Source organism: Antrostomus carolinensis, unplaced genomic scaffold (genome assembly GCF_000700745.2).
Source record: "Antrostomus carolinensis isolate BGI_N321 unplaced genomic scaffold, ASM70074v2 scaffold13792, whole genome shotgun sequence".
Lineage (NCBI taxonomy): Eukaryota > Metazoa > Chordata > Aves > Caprimulgiformes > Caprimulgidae > Antrostomus > Antrostomus carolinensis.
The window spans coordinates 18,684-37,568 of NW_010299052.1; the positions used below are offsets into that span (position 1 = coordinate 18,684).

The 18,885-nt window shown below is 43.1% G+C and overlaps 1 protein-coding gene across 1 annotated transcript in view; it reads right to left on the reverse strand.

Moving 5' to 3' along the window:
- The window catches only part of UBR4 (ubiquitin protein ligase E3 component n-recognin 4), a gene marked incomplete at its 5' end in the record, with an annotated part of 57,006 nt that overhangs the window by 18,647 nt on the left and 19,474 nt on the right, over window positions 1-18,885 (reverse strand). Inside the window, 27 exons of the mRNA XM_029083669.1 lie at window positions 1-15; window positions 616-784; window positions 1,726-1,968; window positions 2,445-2,523; window positions 2,632-2,859; window positions 3,582-3,731; window positions 4,473-4,682; window positions 5,876-5,992; window positions 6,461-6,568; window positions 7,000-7,096; window positions 7,883-8,051; window positions 8,742-8,879; window positions 9,388-9,492; window positions 9,674-9,851; window positions 9,993-10,123; window positions 10,738-10,849; window positions 11,206-11,327; window positions 11,785-11,922; window positions 12,156-12,330; window positions 13,000-13,134; window positions 13,615-13,678; window positions 14,879-14,911; window positions 16,276-16,492; window positions 16,897-17,113; window positions 17,335-17,498; window positions 18,274-18,475; window positions 18,640-18,811. Coding sequence (XP_028939502.1) covers window positions 1-15; window positions 616-784; window positions 1,726-1,968; window positions 2,445-2,523; window positions 2,632-2,859; window positions 3,582-3,731; window positions 4,473-4,682; window positions 5,876-5,992; window positions 6,461-6,568; window positions 7,000-7,096; window positions 7,883-8,051; window positions 8,742-8,879; window positions 9,388-9,492; window positions 9,674-9,851; window positions 9,993-10,123; window positions 10,738-10,849; window positions 11,206-11,327; window positions 11,785-11,922; window positions 12,156-12,330; window positions 13,000-13,134; window positions 13,615-13,678; window positions 14,879-14,911; window positions 16,276-16,492; window positions 16,897-17,113; window positions 17,335-17,498; window positions 18,274-18,475; window positions 18,640-18,811 — 3,888 coding nt within the window. The remainder of the gene's footprint in view (window positions 16-615; window positions 785-1,725; window positions 1,969-2,444; window positions 2,524-2,631; window positions 2,860-3,581; window positions 3,732-4,472; window positions 4,683-5,875; window positions 5,993-6,460; window positions 6,569-6,999; window positions 7,097-7,882; window positions 8,052-8,741; window positions 8,880-9,387; window positions 9,493-9,673; window positions 9,852-9,992; window positions 10,124-10,737; window positions 10,850-11,205; window positions 11,328-11,784; window positions 11,923-12,155; window positions 12,331-12,999; window positions 13,135-13,614; window positions 13,679-14,878; window positions 14,912-16,275; window positions 16,493-16,896; window positions 17,114-17,334; window positions 17,499-18,273; window positions 18,476-18,639; window positions 18,812-18,885) is intronic.

The window sequence follows — 18,885 nt, forward strand, 5'->3', positions numbered from 1 at the left end:
GACTTGTTGGAGTTCCTGTTGAATGGATTACATATCAATCAGGCTTGTGAAGATAGAGACCACACAGCACACAATCTTGCTCTCAAGGAAAATACAGGCTATGGTTCACCAAACTTGGAAACTATTATTTTGCTATATACCAGAGTTCAGAGAGTTAAATCTCATCACTTCTTACGACCAGCAGTTTTCCAGCACTCTCTGAAATGAAAGCAGCTGTCTTGCAACAACTGAACAGAGTCCTGAAGGAGTTCAGCTCCCTGAAGTGTGCCTTTCACTACATAACTACCACCTTTTAAACTGTACAAGTCTGCATCTGCCTCAGAAATTCACTCTCCCAAAAGTACCTAACTCCCATAGGTGTCAGGAGCCAGACTCTGCAGACAGAAATAAAATGCTTCCTGTAGATTATAACTGAAGTTGATCAGTAACAACTAAGTCACAACTTCTACCTCCAGCCCCAACAGTGTGAGGAATTCAACGGGATGCAATCATCTACAAACCTCAGCATCCTTCAAGGACAGATGCCCAAGCATTCATTCTTCTGCAAGGACAGAGATCTCCATAACTGAGTTGAGACTGGCTAAGAGCCAGGTCAGAGGCTCCCTCCCAGCTCACCTGTAGATGTGGAGTGCGAGGCAGTGAGCCTGCCATCTCACAGAGGATGAGTTGGATTCCAGCAAGAAGCAGCGCAGGAACTGAATGAGGGTCTCCTTATCAGCAAACTTGTTCAGCTGGTTCACCAGAGCTGTACACAGCTGATCTTCCTGACTGCCCGAACCCTCACCTAAGGGACACCAGGTGGCAAAAGAAAGACTGACTTAGGAAAGCAGATGAACGGAGTACCTCACAGGCATGTCAGTTTCCTATTTTATGGATCACAGAGCGAGGATAATGGGGACAAACTACTGTGTTTCAGGCAACAAGCAAGTTTAATGCTCCTTTTTTTTTTTTCCCCCCAAAAATATAACCTAGTATTCCTGACTAATGCAGAAGAAAAGTGCTGGAAAATTTGCCAGTAAGGACTTGAGAAATGTCCTATGCATCCTGATAAAATGAAAGCATCAACCATGGGGCAGTGAAAAGACTCTCAGAGAATGGTCTGATAGAGAAAGCCAAAAGGGTTCCTTGAAGAAAAGCCAAGAGAGAATTTATGCCCATGACTTTTATAGGAAAGCTTAATTACTTTCCCAGGACTTTGGAAATCCATTAAGCAGCAGTCCTGGCTCCAACATAGCTCACAATTCAGACAGAGGAAACAAGTTTGAACATAATCATTGAAGAGCAGAGCTAACTGGGTGTGCATCTCCAGTGTTTGTTTTAATCCCCACGAGCATTCAGCCTCCCACAACCCAGATAGGCAAGTTAGGTGGAAGCTACTTGGTAACTGGAACAGGTAATTTACATTAGGTAACTTAAAGCTCACTCAAGTTACTAAATACTCCCAGTGTGTTTGAGATATACTCAGCACTTAATTTCAGCCCCAACTCTTAGGGTGTATTGCTTCATTTTTGCCCCTCTCCAATCTACATATGGCAAAACTGCTCTTTTCTCCTAATTACTGCTGAAGTCTGCAAGTGCCCTTGCCACAGTCCACGACCCTTTCACAACAGTGGTGTTTATCACAAGAAGAAACAAGCAGTTCTCTCTAAATAGAAATAAGAAAGGCTGAGAGGAGCAGACTTCATCCCTAAAAACACCACAGAACAGGGCACAGCTACAGCTCACCCTCTCGCTCCTTTTCCTTTTCTTCTTTCTTGCTTTTTTTAGTGGAGGATTTGCTCTGTGTTGCTGGCTGCCCAGAGCCTGATGCTGCAGGAGCAGAGGTGGAAGAGGTGCTTGATGATCCAGAGGATGAAGCCACAGACAGCACTTTACTGCCACACAGAGCACAAGAAAGTAGCTGCAGGAGGACTGGTGACACTCCCTCATCTACCAGGAAGCTGACTTGAAGGAGGAAATAGAGAACCGCTGCAGAGAGAAGAAAATCTTTGAAGTCAGAATTAAAAAAAGAAAAGCAAGTAAAAAACCCCCAGCCCCCCCCCAAAAAAAAATCCTTTGCACATGACAAGGACCATCCCACAACCTCCCAGAACCTTCCCATCCCTACACTATGAAAGTGTAACATCTGGGTACGCCAAGTTGAAGTGTTTCATCACCAATTACACACTGCAGCGATGGCAGTGCAAGGAAGAGAACATGCATCTCCTATTTCTGTTCTTCCAAGTTATCCATTACACCATATTGTGTTCTTTAGTTAAGGAACAGATGCAATTAGAGCACTGTGATAATTACTACTGGAACAATTCAGTCCTATTCAAAACTCTCAGCTGTATCCCCCCTTCTTCTTCTCTGCTGAGCTTCCCCATCTGAGAAGCCTCGATTCAAACCAAGACACGTAACACATCCCCTCTGCTCCCTCAAATGCTCTCAGAGAAAGAACTCACAGTCATCTTTAATGCAGAATTTCTGCCAGTTTACTGTTCGCTGTGTGGCAATCTCAGCACAAGCCTTTAAATGTTCCATCTGAAAGGCACAATGGGAGAGGATTAACCACCACGTCAGTATTTCTGTTACTGACATCTTACATAAGTGCAACATACACTTTTTTTTTCCTAGTACACTTTTCCTCACCAAGCTGATCAACGTGTCGTACTGCAGGGCAGAGCCTGAACTTGCTGTGACCACACTGGCACGGAGGAAAATGCCTTGTTCTTCCAGGAGCTTTTTGATTCCACGAACATGAGAGTCCAAGGTGTGAAGGTCTCTGAGCTGGCGGTATTTATCCTTTGATCCACAGATAAAGAGCAAAAGCTTGCGGACTTGCCGGCGCACGAATGGAGTCTGCTGGATCATCAGGTACTAGAGAAAGAAAAGCACACAACATCAGCACTGTGAACTTACCAAGAGGCAACCTGCACCAACAAAAACACCACGTGCTTTCTTACAAAAAAGAAAAGATACAGGAGAGGCATTAATGAATTTGTCAGCTTGAAGGTACTGTAAAGTCACCTGTAAAAAGCAAGTCACAGGCAGAATAAACACTGCACAGCAACACTGCAGCATCCTGAGCTGTGAAGTTATGAAACCGCTTCTGAAAACCATTCTTTGTCATCTGTGACCTCAAATAAAAAGCTAGTCAAGCCTAATTAAAATATCCTTCCCCAAAGTTGTGTAAATATAAGATAACTTGTTATCTCAAGTGGGAAGCTACAAAGCCAAAGGAACTGAAAATATATACTCCAAATATCTTAACTGATTTCTTTTTTAAGGACTAAGTTAAGTACCCACAGTCAAGCACAATGTTACCTTGTCCCATCTCAGAGACAGTTCTCTGTGGGAGTTTTCTGGCAGCAAACATTGAGGTACAGAGAGAAACAGCAATCTTATTTTTCACCTGTTTTCCTACAGATTCCTGTTCAACAGGAATAAAACAAAGCTGCGAGTTCACCTTCTTTCAAGGGAGAGAAAAAATATCAGAGATGGGTCTGAGATCAGTCCTACAAAACCTCATTGCTCCCATGAAAGGTAACACTACTAGAAATTTTTGCTAAAGCCTGTAGGTGTATTGTGTTCTGACTTACCTCAGACAAAAAGTAAAACCAGGAGTGATCGAAGATGGGAGGTGGGATGCGGGAGTTTGTATCGGCAATCTTCTTGATCTGATAGGGCAGCCGCAGCACCATCTCTGTCAGGAGCTGAGTGTAGGCCTCAAAGACATCTGCAGCATGACCCTGAAAGCAAGAGCAATTGATCAGGCTCTGGCACTGAACACTCCCAGTGTGCTGTCATGACAAGCTAGAGTCCATCCATGGATTCTCTAAAAACAAAACTCTTCTGTACCTTTACAGCCAGAAAAACAGCTCCCAGCTAATAAATAAAAATAATCTGACAAACCTGCATGAGGACTTCAACTGGATGGCAACTATGAGGATGCAGTAAGCTAGTCTGTAGTAATAAGGTATTTTAATATATGAGCTTTCAACTTAGGAGACATTCTTACATGTAACTAGGTTTTTTCCACTGCACCTGTACATATATCAAAGCTCACCACCACCACCACCAGCATCTTAGCACACAGGCACCATGGTGGCTGAACAAGTCAAGGATTTAGTGTGGAAATCCCCACCAACTACCAGGCTTCCTTAGCACAATAAATAGTGATGGTTCAGAAATTCTGCCTGCCAAGCAAAAGGAGTCACACAATGGAGTAGTTTCCCTTCAGAAAGATTAACACTTCAAGCAGAAACAGTGACAGCAGCTCCACAGAACTGCCTGGTTTAGGAGGGCACTGATGGATGTAGCGAGCTGGGCTGCTCTGTCAGAGAACTCAGAGCAATCTTGGTTGTAACTACACGCTGAGGGAACAGATTTTAGTTGTACTACTAAGGGAAAACCAGTTCTGCAAAGATGCTTTTACTTGCTTCTGTGCAGCGGCTGGTCATGTAACACTAACAGCATAGGGTAGGACTCACCTTCACATACTGGCGGAGGAAAAAAGGGCTCATGTCAGGTGGAGAAGAAGTAGTGTGAGGTTTCAGGAGCTGGCTGGTGGCTACAGGCTCCTCGTCATTCTGCTGGCTTTTCCAGTACTCCAGCAAAGACTTCAGCACATGCAGACAGTAGTCAACAGCACCAGAGCTCAACAACGCAGCAGCAGTGGCACTAGAGATGAGGGAAGAAGACTGGAACAAAGAGGAGATGGATTATTGGAACACCTGAGAAGGACCACGGCGGAAGAGCAGGGGAAGCTGTGAGAATCAGACAGCAGTTGGTGACAGTATGGATAAGAGAGCAGGTTTTTATAAAACTTTCCAGGCAGCTTTTAAGTTTGGGGTTTGTTTGAGGTTGGGGGTTTTTGGGTTTTTTTTGTGTTTATGAAAAGCAACTCAAATATTCACAGAGACTCTTTTGAACAAGCGCTTAGTAAAGGAAAACAAATAAAATCTCCTCTTAAGTCTAATCTCCCCTCGACACATGTGCCAGAGGCCACTCTGCTATGGATTAGACGACTAGGGCTTTTTTTTTTTTTCCTTCCTTTTTTTTTATCCTTCTCTTCTTTTTTTTTTTTTTTTCTAAAGTTGGGATTTCTATTTGTTTATCTGGGATTTGGCCAGCTGGGGATGAATTTTGGTAGAGAAAGAGTCCCTGTTGCAGATGCTGCTCAGAGGCTCTGCTCCACCCAGGTATTGCTCCACCTGCATTCTGCAAGACGATGAGCTTTGATTTCTGTGGGAAGCTCAAGTGAATAACAAAGGCTGGAGAAAAAGCTACTGTAAATAAAACTATTAAAGCAGCCCTGTAAATCCAAACAAACCCCACAGCTCATAAGCTCATTAAAATTTGATGCAGTTCAGACTAAATTTTTTAACCTCTATGCTTTTTTATTAATCTCCTTCCCACCACACATACTGCTTTTTATGCCTTATTACTGTACCTTTTAGCAACAAATATCTAAGGAATCCTCTTAGCGACTTTTACGTTGACACAGCAGCATATTGCTTTCCAATAATCACATTACAAATCCTCTTTAACCCCTTCAGCACCAGCAAGATATAAGGAAAAAAATCTGCTAGACTGTTTTAAATAACATCATTAACATGCTGCCCTCAGCTCAGTCAGAAACCGTGCACAAAACAAGTGCATCCAGTTGTCTTCACACGTCTGTTTCCTCCATTCTGAGTTTCAGCAAAGATTTTTTTTTCCCCCCAAAAGAGTCAATTAACGTTACAGATTCCTCACGGATTTTTCCCAAAGCACTTTTAACTGTTTTGCAGTTTTAGCCAGCTATTTCAGTTAGCAGCTTTTAGACCATCTTTAATGAACAAAAGCCTCCCAACCACAGCATCCCCTTGACAAAGCAATTTGAAGAATGTACCTCACAGATAGAAGATTTGGATCCTGACTTAGTTCTGGACATGAAGACACTAAGCAGCCTCATTACCACCAAGTGCACTTCATTCACAGGAGAGCGTTCATTTTTCTTAGACACATCCTGCAAGGAGAGAACTTGCTTGCTTACTTACATATTGTCCTAAGCATCTAAATTTCAATGCTCTGATCCTCATGAAGCATTTCTAATTTAAGCTCAAGCAGTAATACTAAACAAGCAGCATAAATTCCTCAATATAAGGGTAGACAGAGGCCTGGATGCCAGAGAACAGTATTACACAAATGAAAAGGTACATATTTCAGTTATGCATCACTGATCATGTGTTTTAAGAGTTTAATTCAAGCGAAACAAGTTTTCATGCTCACTTGTGGATGCTGGAACCCAAAAACAGCGAGAGTTACACTTATGTCATTTTCCACCTTATGAGAAGTGAGCCAAGAGAAATAAACTGCCTGAGCACATCCATGCAGCCATGTGTTTCTATGATGCCCACGCATCTCACTCCTCCATGGGAAGAAGCCCTGACTAGAAGGAGCAAATCGAAGAGTGTGTGCTCATAGCAGAGCTTACCTTTTTGTCCATGCACAGTTCTGCAATCAGCTGGGACAGAAGGTTATCTAAAGCTCCCTTATCTTTCTCATCATCTCCATCTAGGTCTGTTGTGAGCATCAGAATAACCTGGGAACAGAAGTCAGAGAATTAATTGAAGGCAGGTGCCATGTTTTCAAGATAAACATAGATTATCTTTCACAAAACTCCTGCAGATTTTATCTTGATTGATTTATGTTCTTTCCCCAGTTCTGCCTGCACCATCACACCCGAATATAAACATTCAGTATAAACCTACAAGACTCTCCCAAATGCACCAGGCTTCAAGGATTTTAGCCCTCAGGCTCATCAGCCAGCTAACACCATGCTGAGAAAGGGTACAAATCTAGCAAAAATCTAAGGGTAAGGAAGGCTGTGCAACCAATCTAACACTTCAGAGCTGGACTCACACACTGACTAGGCAGGAAAGGGAAAAGCACGTGCAAACAGAAACCCAGCAGCAGCAGTAGTAGTGATTAACTGTTTTATTACGGCTTAACTCTTGAGCTCTCCTCAGTTACCTGCATGTAAGGAATGGCCCGGACTCCTCCAACATTCCTCAGCTGAGGTAAGTTTTGCAGCAGCCTCTCCAGCAACATCAGTCGGACCATGTGCAGCCTGGGAAGTCAGAAGGCAGGTATCAGACACAAAGGACTTCAGACACACCACAAGAAATGTTAGACCCAGCAGGATTACCAGAGCACTGCAATTTATCACATAAATTCAGAGCATGAAGAAATCTCAAGGTCATCAAATCAGCACAGACAGGAGTGACATCACAGTCAAGCCATGTCAAAAACGCAGAGCAACTCTGATAATGGATGTTGTTCTTCACTTCCTAACCAGGCTGCCTAGCATGACTGCTTGCAGAATTCAACTGTCCAGAAACAGATAGTACAAATCAGTCCCAAAGTACGCTGTAAAAATGACTGTGGTCCCATAGAATGAGAAACTCTGATCTTTCCCAAAGTGCTCAGCACTCCTGCACATACATTTTTCCTAACACTGAATTTCACAAGCTCCCAAGCTGTTGATTTTAGTGATTACTCTGTTTAATAGACTCACGCAGGGTTTCTTCATCACTTTGTCCAGGCAGTTTTGTGGGACACACATTAGATATGGGTAACACATTACATGGTGAACGCACAGAGGGAGGCATTTTGCAATGGCAGTTTTCTCTGTTCTGTGTTTCTGACTTTCAAATTTACTATCCAACAGAGTTGGATATTAAATTGGTAGTAAAGAGTAGTAAGTAAAGTAGTAAAGAGTAAGTAAAGAGTTGGTAGTAAATTTACTATCCAAATCACACTCCATGAATTTCAGCACCTATAGTCCATTCCTCTATAAACAACGATGCTGCAAACCAGATGTGCTGTTCCTGAAGAGGATAGCAAAGCCCCTTGCCTGTTGCTGGTGTGGACATCTCCCTCTGCCTCCCCTTCACCTTCTGAACCATCTCCCTCTTGCTGGCCTGTGGTAGTGCTGATAGCGCCTGTGCTTGAGCTGACGCTGCCTGGCCCAGCAGGGTGGCCCTCAGCTGTCGTGTCCCCATAGGCACTACTACGGCCAGAAACTGAAACAGAAGAAGAAAAACAGGACAAGACAACATCAGCACAATTGAACATGCCTCTTGCCTGCTTCATAACAACCAACACAGCTGAACTACACTTAGGAACCACAGTGCTAAGGAGACAGTGTCTTTGGTTATCTTCATCAAGCTAGAAGAGAGTCATTTCTACAGGTGCTACTTAACACTCCCAGCATCCGTTTGTTTGCCAGCCTCATCTTTGTGGCCCAAATTGAATTGGTTCCACTGCAGTAAGAGGTTCCACTGCCTCAGAAGAGGCATGTTATATACAGGATGGGCAGGTTTGTTTGGTTGTTTGGTTTTTTTTATAAAAGTCTGTGATTATTTTACCTGGGTATCAGTCCCAAGCAAAAAAGACAGAAATTAATTCTATCCCATCTAAACTCATCCAGCACTACAGTGAATCCTTTCAGTCTTGTTCTAGGCTACTGCATTCTGTTATTACAGGCCAGGAAAAACTACTGCAGACTCCATAATTCTAGAAAACTACAAAAAGTGAGCCAATATCCAGCCTGTATGGCACTTTGGCAGTAACCATAAAATGATGCGTGGCACCATCTATTTGGAACGGAGATTTCTTCTTTGCCAGGGACTACCCAAGCCCTCGCACTCTGGTAAAGTCCTATTACTGTAGAAAACAGATGTAGAGTCACTGGCACAGCAAGAGACACTTACCACTGTGCTCACCAGCTACAGAGTCCACCGCGCTGCCACCGCTCTCAGAGCCCACGCTCCCACCATGGTCTGCAGGTGAAGTCCGAAGAGTTGAGCCATCTGTTGCAGCTGTGCTGCCTTCATCGTCAGACGCTGGAGCTAAGAGAATAAAGAGAGCTGTTACAAGTAAAAACACTGTCTTGATAGAACTTCAAAAGAAGTACATGCTATGAAAGAAAAGCTAAAAAATATTGGGGGGTTTTTTGTGTCAGTTTTCAACTACAAATCAAAAGGGAACTTATAAATGTCGATCAGTACGTTTAAATCTGCTGAAAGCAGTGGAGGGGAGATGCCCTGAGAAGGAAACCTTCTCATCAAATAGACAATTATACAAGTTACTTAAAGAACAATGTCTGGTTGTTTATAAATGCAAAGGAAATACAGTATATGGTTCACTTTGCCTGTTTGATTTTAGGAAGAGGAAATAACTTCCTCAGAAGGCTATAATGGAAGTCCATCAAAGCAGGAAAAGGCCATAAAATACTCTGTCAAAATAGACGAAGCCAATAGTAATAACTGGTTCTTCAAAAGTGTATTTGCAAAGCAATTTTAAGTCATTATTTAGGTCAAAATCAAAAAAGCCTGACTCCTCGCAGTGAACAGTTACCTGATGCTGTTGTATCTGAGAGTGTTCCGGCATCAAGAGAAGAAGAGCTGGGTGCTTGGCCAGACAGTCCTAAGCTCTGAAGTCCAAGTGCACTACTGCTGCTCCCTGCCAGAAGAAAACAAATTATGAGTGTATGAGAGAATCATGTTTACTCTGACCTTCTCTATATACTTCTACTATCAGTGCTTTGTTAGTGGTGGTGACATCAACAGCTTCTGCTCTGCTTCTTTCCCAGTTTCCTCATACTCTATTTACCTTTCTGACTGCCATCATGCCTACATCTTACCTTGCTGATCTTGTTGCAGGCTCAGGGCAATAGCCAATTCCACCATTGTTTCATCATCTGCATCTGGAGGAATATCCAGCATAGGAGGGAATCCCTCTGCTCCAGCCAGAAGAGCCTCCAGGGGAGAAGGGTTCCCATTATTCACATTTTCAGAAGTCTCCAGAACCATTGATTCAGACTATGGAGAGGAAATACAGTGAGAGCTTTCACCAAGTCACCACGAGCTACTGGAGTGCTACAAACTGATTCAACATAATTAAATAAAACTCAAGTATCTAACACACTTAAAAGGCTTCAAAGAGAAGCACTCTGTACTCACCACCATCTCAAAGTCCCCATGATCAACTTCACTTTGCTCCTGGCTTTCTTGTCGGATATGCTCACCATTTGCTATCCCAGAACTCTGCAGCTTGTCTTCTGCGTCATCGTCGTCATCATCATCCTTATCTCCTGAGTTACAAAGGTTTAATTCACAAATGTGCTCTTTCCACACATCAACATGAACAAGGTAATTAATGCTGGAGAAAAACCTAAGTTGTCCTCAGTTTACTTCCAGTCACTAATAGATTCCAGGACAACTACTACAATTCAGGTCAATGCTAAGAAAGCATCTCTTGGATGGATATTAGATACTCTAATTTTGGACTGCATACATCTTTATGAGTGATTTATAAGGGCTTGAAAATATGCACAGAAATACTAAGACAATCTGGATTACTACCCTGTAGATAAAATAATCAGACTTCCCTATCACTTAAAGGGGAATATCTCAGAGAGATCTCCTCTTTAATACAAAAACATTAAAGAAGAGGTGAATGTCTATTTAAAAAAAGGGAGTTTAGGGAGAAGGAAGGGAGAAGGAAGGGAGAAGGAAGGGAGAAGGAAGGGAGAAGGAAGGGAGAAGGAAGGGAGAAGGAAGGGAGAAGGAAGGGAGAAGGAAGGGAGAAGGAAGGGAGAAGGACTGGTTTTAGCCCCATTTAAAATACTACTTTATTTTCTTGTCTTTTCTGACAATGAAGCAGGTCATGCTCATTTAAAGGCAAAGATGAAGGGATCTTGCATACCCATAGGAGTATTGCTCCGAGGGGAGGATGGCAAGGTGACGTGTCTCCGCTTGTTCCTTGGTCTCAGCACTCTGATCAAAGCTTGTTTGCAAGAAAAGCTCACTGCAGGATCCTAGAGGGTTAATAATTAATCATTAAACTTCTTAAGCTTTAAGTGCTTATTCACAGTATTTGGAAAGAGAGCTAAAAATACACTTATGACTCTCTGTCGGTCACGATTCACATAAGACATATATATATATATATATATATATATGTAATAAAGCAACATTTATCATTCCACATACAGCACATCACAAACTGTACTAAAGTACAAAGAGAAATCTCTCCTTTATTCACTTCTGGATCTGTTTTTGGCTGCATGACTCTACTTTTTATCCATATTATGTATTATCATTCTACCTGTATTTAATTCTCTTCATATTACTGGTGTTACAGGCTGATGCAGAGAACAGTAACGTTACATACCGGGCAAAGTAACATCTGCATGTAGATCTTGGATGCTGTATGGATACAATCCAGTTCACACGTGCAGTATCCATGGATAATATCCACTAAAGCATTGACTGTGGCTTCAACATGAGTGAGACCTAAGGAGGAATAAAAGTAGGACTGTAGTCAACTATCTTCACCATTTCAGCACATAGAGAGAGACACTGCAGGAAGCATCTTTGGTTTACAGACTTGAAAGCACAACGTTAGCACCACAAATACATTAAAGTTTCAATCCCAAATGAGCTTACACACCACTGTTGTGTGTCTAATGGAGTACTGTGCAAGCCACCACCACCACTGAATATCCTCTAACAGCATCCGTGAAGTCAAATGTGAATAAAACAACCATCAGTCCCTTTTTACTAACACAATACACATCCTTCTGAGCAAAAATATCAGAGCAGAACATGCAGGTATACCTTAGAAATCATGGATTGCATCATTAGCATCTTAAGCCTAGTTTGGAACAAGTAATTTTCTCTGTTTACAAGTTTAAAATAGGATCCTTCAAAACACACAAGCTTGACAATACCAAATGAAGAGCTAGCACACCTGGCAAGCAGGCAGGGGCAAGGAAGGCGTTTTTGGGTTTTGATGCATGTAGCTTCCAGAAGTGGTTGACCAGCTGGGTAATAAATGTGCAGCCATCTCCTTCAGTGTGTTTCTGGGCCTCTTGCCCTTCTTCACTCTCTGTACAGATTAAAAACCAGTTGTCAGATATGTGCAGGGGAAAGAAATAACAAGCAAGGTAACATCAAGTTTATTTGAGATGGCTTTTGTTAGAGGCTGCGATGTCCTCGTCACCAGGAGTGTGCACACCTCACAAATGTGTCAAATACAGTCCCTATCACACCAAACCAGATACTCCAAGACACCTTCAATTATCACAAGAGAAAGCTGAAGAAAAATCCAGATTTGTCTACCTGTTTCCAACTGTGGCAGCTTTGATTCCGTGTAATGGACCAGATTGTTGGGTCTCATAATAGCAATGGATCGAGCAGTGATGACCAGCCTCTGAAACACTTCAGGATCAAGGTCCTTTCCTTCTTTGGTTGAAGAACTCAAATACTGAATGGCTTTACTTAACAATGCTTGATCCTGTAAAGTGAAAGGTAACATAGGCAAAGGAAAACAACAGACAGTAGCACAACAAGGCAGCTGGAAGACAACTGCAGGACAGATCCTGGGGAAATATGGCACTTGCTGCTTTAAACCTCAGCCAATGTCATCTAAGAAGGACAACTAATATTAAAAAAATCATTCTGTAACACAAGAAATCTGGTTTGAGAATGGATTTTCACTTTTTTTTCTCCTCAGGCTTAAATGCAGATGGAAAGAGCAGTGTATTAACATAACCATTCAAGTGGCTAGCAAAGGCTATCTGCAGGCAACTGTGCATTTACTGCAGTTACATTAGCACATAGTCTAACTGCTACTTACTCTTATTTTCCTATCACCCTAAGCCAGATGCCTGTGGAAACAGAAACAAGAGCTATGCAGTTCACAAACAAACTTGATGTGTTTAGAGATCCTGATTTCTCTAGATTAACTGACATTATTTCCCATCAAAATCTTCAAAAAAAAACCCCAACCATTTGAAGTAGTGAAATTCTGATGCAACACAAAAGCCAGCAAAAGCAGGTGGCAGGAGCTAAAGGAAAATTAGCCAGCACATTTACACTGCATGGAGGCTTTTGAGAGGCGTGCAGCACCTCAACCATAAACTGGCAAGTTATAAGAGACATTGAAATCCTTGCACCATGTTACCTTGTGGTTATGGTATGCTGAGCGGCTGGTGTGCAAGCTAGCCAAGAGGCTCTTGGTCTGCTGCTGGACGCTGGAAGGAGCTGGCATGGACAGCAGCATAGTAGCCAGTTCCTGAGCTGCCACCTTATTCTTTTCCTGCTCCCAAAACAGACAAAAAAACCCCATTCTTCAGTATATTTACCATTAAGGTGATGCACGAGTCTGATACCTCAGTGTACCTGCAGCTCCCTCCCCTCCTGGCACCGTGCACACAAGTTTCTACCTTCCTTCAATACAGTTTTGATATCCTCCTCAATGTATCATTTGACATTTAAGGAACATTTCACACGTCTACAAGAGTCCTTTTGAGATTTCTGGGCTTCTACTCTGCTGTTTTTGTAAACGAGGTCACTCCACAGCACAAAAATCCCACCAGCCATAAATGCAAATGCCAATTGTCATTCTAAACTAGTTTCAAATGCTTTTCGCTAAGTCAACTTTCAGATCAGTGCTCTGAGCAAAACGGATGCGGCTCTCTTCCGTATCAGGCCCCCAGGGCTGCAGGAGGTGCTGCTGATCTTGCCCCTCCCTCCCCCAGCTCTGAAAGCTCAAGAATGTATTCAGAAAGTTACTTGCCTTCTCGTTGACTGGTCCCACAGCAAAGCAGCTTTCCAGCGCTTCTAAAGAACTCACTACTAGCCTGAAGGGAGAAAGGAAAGCAGGCTTGAGTACAGCAACCCTTCTCTCTCCTTAGCACTTTGCTTTATGCGGGCTACAGTCATGAGTAGCTCAGAGACAGCTAACGAATGCCAAGTACAAAATCAAAGCATGATAAAACCTGCCACAGGCACCATGCATATCATTGCATTGTGTTACAGACCAGAGTTAAACCTGGCTCACGCTCACAGACAAACTTAGGACTGCTTTAATAATCCACAGCTGAAAGACAGGGGCTTTTCTCTACCAAAGAGGATAAAACATTTCCTTACGCAGCCTGCAGCAGGGATAACTTGGATTGTCTTGACAGTACCAATTCACCATAGCCCACAGACGTACATATGACTGCAGATCAAGGGTTGGTATGACACATGGGAAAAAGCGGAACCGACTTTTCTAAGGGAGCAAGATTCTACTCGCTTGCTATTTTCACACAGGTTGCTCTTTGCAATTTGAAGTTTCAGTGTAAAATATTCCAGAGGAAAATTAACTTGGGAGCACTGGGTATGACCCAAGTAAGAGATGTTAAAGTCCAAACTTTTGCCAGCAGTTAAGGCAGGCTAGTAAAATACTTGCCCCAAGGGAAAAAACCTTATTTACAACTTTGCGGCAAAGTGCTGAAATCTCCCTTGCAGCATCACTTCATGCCTCGCGGGAGAACTACCTGAAATGCCATCTGACACACCAGAAGGAGCAGTGCAAAAAATACAGGAAAAAGGAGGAAGAGATAGTATTAAAGGGGAGAAATAACAGTGTAGGATTGGATAAGAGGTAGAAGAAACAATGTCTGGTCTGGTGATGATAAATAACATTCCCCAGGATTGGATAAGAGGTAGAAGAAACAATAACTGTCTGGTCTGGTGATGATAAATAACATTCCCCTACCCGCAGCCACCCCTCCGTAAAGCCAGTAGGAGAATATAAGTAGGATAAAAAGAGGCAAGGAGGGAACAAAACGAAAAGAGGAGTCTGTCAAACAAGCAACAGTTACGCTGTGTACAGCAAAAAACTGCAAACCACCTCATCTTTACATTTCACTAAACCATCTGCCATGCAATGATCAGAATGTAAAGAAGCAAATGTCACTTGGGAAACAAAAAGGAACAGTCAACAAAAGGCACATCATGTGTTCTATCTCTCTGACACACACTCATTCGTGCAGAGAAAAGGATGGCATACTAACCGGTCCAGGGTGGTTAGGGACTCAGTTTCAGAACTTTGGGGGAGCAAAGAAAAAGGAAAAAAAAAAAAAACAACAAAAAATAAAAAATGTGTAAAGCTCACAGAAAAACTCCCTAGAACACATTCTAAGCAAAAGGCAAATTAAATGGGGAAATCAGGAAGCTGGGAGAGCACTATATACAGTAAATACACGGTTCTTTCTACCTGGGCAGCAAAATAAATAAAGGAGATCGAGGCCACCTAGCACAGAGAAGCCAAGCATGTTGCTTAAAGCACCACTGAAGGTGAAATTTGAAGTACAGACACCAAAGTTCTGATAGGAAAGCTGCCTCTTGCCTGCTGTTAGCTGTTCCTACTCAAGAGACCCTTTATAAGGAAACCATGCTGCACTCTGAAACATGTAAGTAAAAAGAATAATTCTTTTGGTTCTGAGTTTTTAGAATATAATTCTACTGCTCTGGAAAACCAGAAAGCATGTCTGTGCAGAGAGGGACATCTTGTGGAGATAGCACAGCAAAGGAGGGGGAAAAAAGAGAAATTAAGCACAGGAAAAAAATATCCCAGGAACTATGAGACAAAATATTAAAGGATGGGCAAACAGGTCCTTCAGCTGGACACAACTGCCACTTCAAGCCCTGAACCTTTACCTGAGAATTTCAGGAAGACAAAAATAACCACCATTTACTCACCTATCCCTTAAAGTGACCCTTAAACTGCTCGTTTTTCAGCAGTGCTAGCTCCTCTCTGACCTGATTCTCTCCTATCCCTGCTAGCTTGCCAGACTTCCTACAACCTTTACGGCACAAACTGTATAAGCTCAGAAAAGAACACAGGGGGGATATGAAACAAAAAATTCTCTTTCTTCTGCTAAATAGATGCCCAGCTCACCCTTGTGGTTTGACTCTCAATAGGGGTATTGGGCAGGTGGACCTAACACTTTCTCCATCACAGTAGTTAAACCTGAGGCTACAAGATCAGTTGGTGAGAAGCACTCACCTAAAGCAGCATCACACACAAAATCCTCCTCAAAACTGAACTTAACTTCAGAGAGGCCTAACCTTTGTGAGCTCTAGAGAATGATAAAGGGCCAGCTTGAAATGGGAAAATGTACCAAGAAGGCAGAAATCTCTTTTAGTTCTTCCGAGACCGCTGTAACAAATGAACTTAGCAACATGAAGCATGCACACAGATCTACCCATCTACTCCACCAGATAAATCAAGAGTAAGCACAAAGCTCTCCAATAATTGAGTTTTCAGTTGTCATTTTGTATGGCCGTGAGAACAACTCACTAACTCTCTAAGTTCTCCCAGTTAAGAAAGGCACACAAGTGTACCCAGGTCCCCTCTAGAGCAACTACCCATTTTCAAGGGGAAATAGAAGAAAGATTGCAGAGATACCTCTCCAGGACAGTCCCACTGGCAGCAGCAGGAGTAGCTGACTCTGTGTCTCCAGTGCCATTCCCTTGATTCAGGTTTGGGGGACAAACATTGCTCACTGAAGCAGATGGGAAATCCTCGGGGGGCTCATCAGGCCATCCAAACTGTTCTTTGGTTTTGCCATATATTTTTATGGAATCCATCATTGTGACTCCAGCAGGATCCACAGAAGCCCCAACTGCAGTGATAGGAGAAATTGTTTACAAACTAATAAACCAGTTTCTTTTGCATACAAACAAGCATAGCCTCAATACAGTCAGGACAGCAATTACACTGTGTTATTAATATACAGCCACTCTGACAGTTTCCTCTCCTTTTCAAGGCCACTTTCCTGCTCTGTTACCTCAACACAAAATTATTGAGATGAGCTGAAACACTGCACATGCATCCACTGCAGCAAGAAACTGGGTCATAAAGAAAAACTTATTAAACGTGCAGGATCTGCCCCTCAAACTGTTCCTGTGGTCAGTTCAAATGAACAGCCTGTGGAAACCCTCCCTGCTATGAGGTGAAGCACAGTAGCTTCAACCCACTCAAACAAAACCAACAGGTAATCAAAGCAAATAATTAACAAAGACTTACTGAAGATGGTAAGTTTTTTGTCAGCCTGCAAGGCTTCCTCACGAGTGAAAGGGAAGTCAAACCAACGAGCCCTGGTCATGTTCAGCTGCATGGTACGGCCAAAGATCTCCAAGTACGAGGGCGCTCTCTCTATCGCTTGTGTGCCAATCTGGATCCGCATGCCTGTCATCACCATTGTGCTGTTATTGTTTGTCACTTCAATGGTGAAACCCCCAGGCTGGAGAAGACAAATCACTCAGCTCAGAAAGGTGAAGTCAAAAATCCACTGCTAAGCTAAGAATCTGAAGTCTGTACACAGACTGTGAACAGTCTGCCTCCACTGTTTATCTAACAGTATCACAGAGTCATTGGAACAGTGCAGACTTCTAAGAAAAGGCATGCTAGGTGACAGTAATCTCTCCTAGAAGTCCCAAAGAACCCCCAAATTGCTCTATTTACCTTTGTGTTGGCCACATACATGCCGGTGGAATTGAGCCGGTGCTTTATCTGCTGAGCATTGTAAACCTGCAGCAGGTCATTGCCTCCAAACTCTATGTCTGTGAGTTGCTGGTTGTGTTCAAAGAAGTCAATAGGGAAGTTCACTTGGCTGGATGTGCGAGTTGCTAAAAGGGAAGAGAGATGGTTTTTGGCAAAATACATTCTAAACAGGCAAAGCTATGGTAAAAAAGGCTGCAGAATGAGCTTGCTCCCTTTGCAAGTGCCCAGGTGAGCCAGTTAGCTATGTGTTTTTATATACATCTATGGAAACATTTAACCCAGACTTAGCCAGTACTCAGCCCTGAGGTTAACTGGTAATTGCCATAAGTGAATGTCTTTAAGCATCTATACGACGCTGATCAATCTTTGCATCTACATTTGCCACTGCTACCTTACACAAGACATTTATCACAGAATCACAGAATGTCAGGGATTGGAAGGGACCTCAAAGGATCATCCAGTCCAATCCCCCTGCCAGAGCAGGAACCTCAATGAGATCACACAGGAAGGTGTCCAGGCGGGTCTTGAATGTCTCCAGAGAAGGAGACTCCACACCCTCCCTGGGCAGCCTGTCCCAGGGCTCTGGCACCCTCACTGGAAAGAAGTTCCTTCTAATATTTAAGCAGAACCTCCTGTGTTCCAGCTCACACCCATTGCCCCTTGTCCTACCATTGGGCATCACTGAGAAGAGCCTGGCTCCATCCTCCTGACATTCGCCCTGAACATATTTATAAACATTAATTAGGTCTCCCCTCAGTCTCCTCTTCTCCAAGCTAAAGAGCCCCAGCTCCCTCAGCCTTTCCTCATAAGGGAGATGCCCCACTCCCTTCATCATCTTGGTGGCTCTGTGCTGGACTCTCTCCAGCAGTTCCCTGTCCTAATTTATGAGAAGTTCCTTACTAATAGCAGCTGCCTTGCGCTTGCGAACTGGCTTCATGATGCTGATGACGCTGCTAGGCTGAAGGGAGGGCTGGAGCCAATAGGAGGTATTCTCTACATTGGCCATGTAGATCCTCAGGCTGCCATCTTCACACAGGAGGATCATAGTGGTCCTCTGCTGCTCGTTGCAGGCTGTGTGACGGATGGCCACCATGTCCTGAATCTGTAAATGCAAAGCAATGCAATTCAAAGAAAGGATCTGGCAACTGCTGCTTGAAGAAACAAATTCTTTGCATTAGAAAAGCTGCAAAGACTAGAAATCTTGTCGATGGAACAATAAGAAATCACATTCAAAGGGAAAAAAAAATACAGGAAACTATGACTAACCTTTGCTTTGGCTGGCAAGGTTTTAATCTCCTGGATAAGAAAGGTGTCTGGCTTCACCATCACCACCAGTGGGACACCTGTGGTTTGTTGCACACAGCACACCAAGCCAGGATGGTTCATCACCTCAGACCACTGACACAGTGCCGGTGAAGTCTTACTCCCACCATTTGAACTGCAGGAGATGAAGGGCAGAAAGACAACGTAAGAAACAAGGGAAACGAAAACACACAAAATTCATCACCGTTC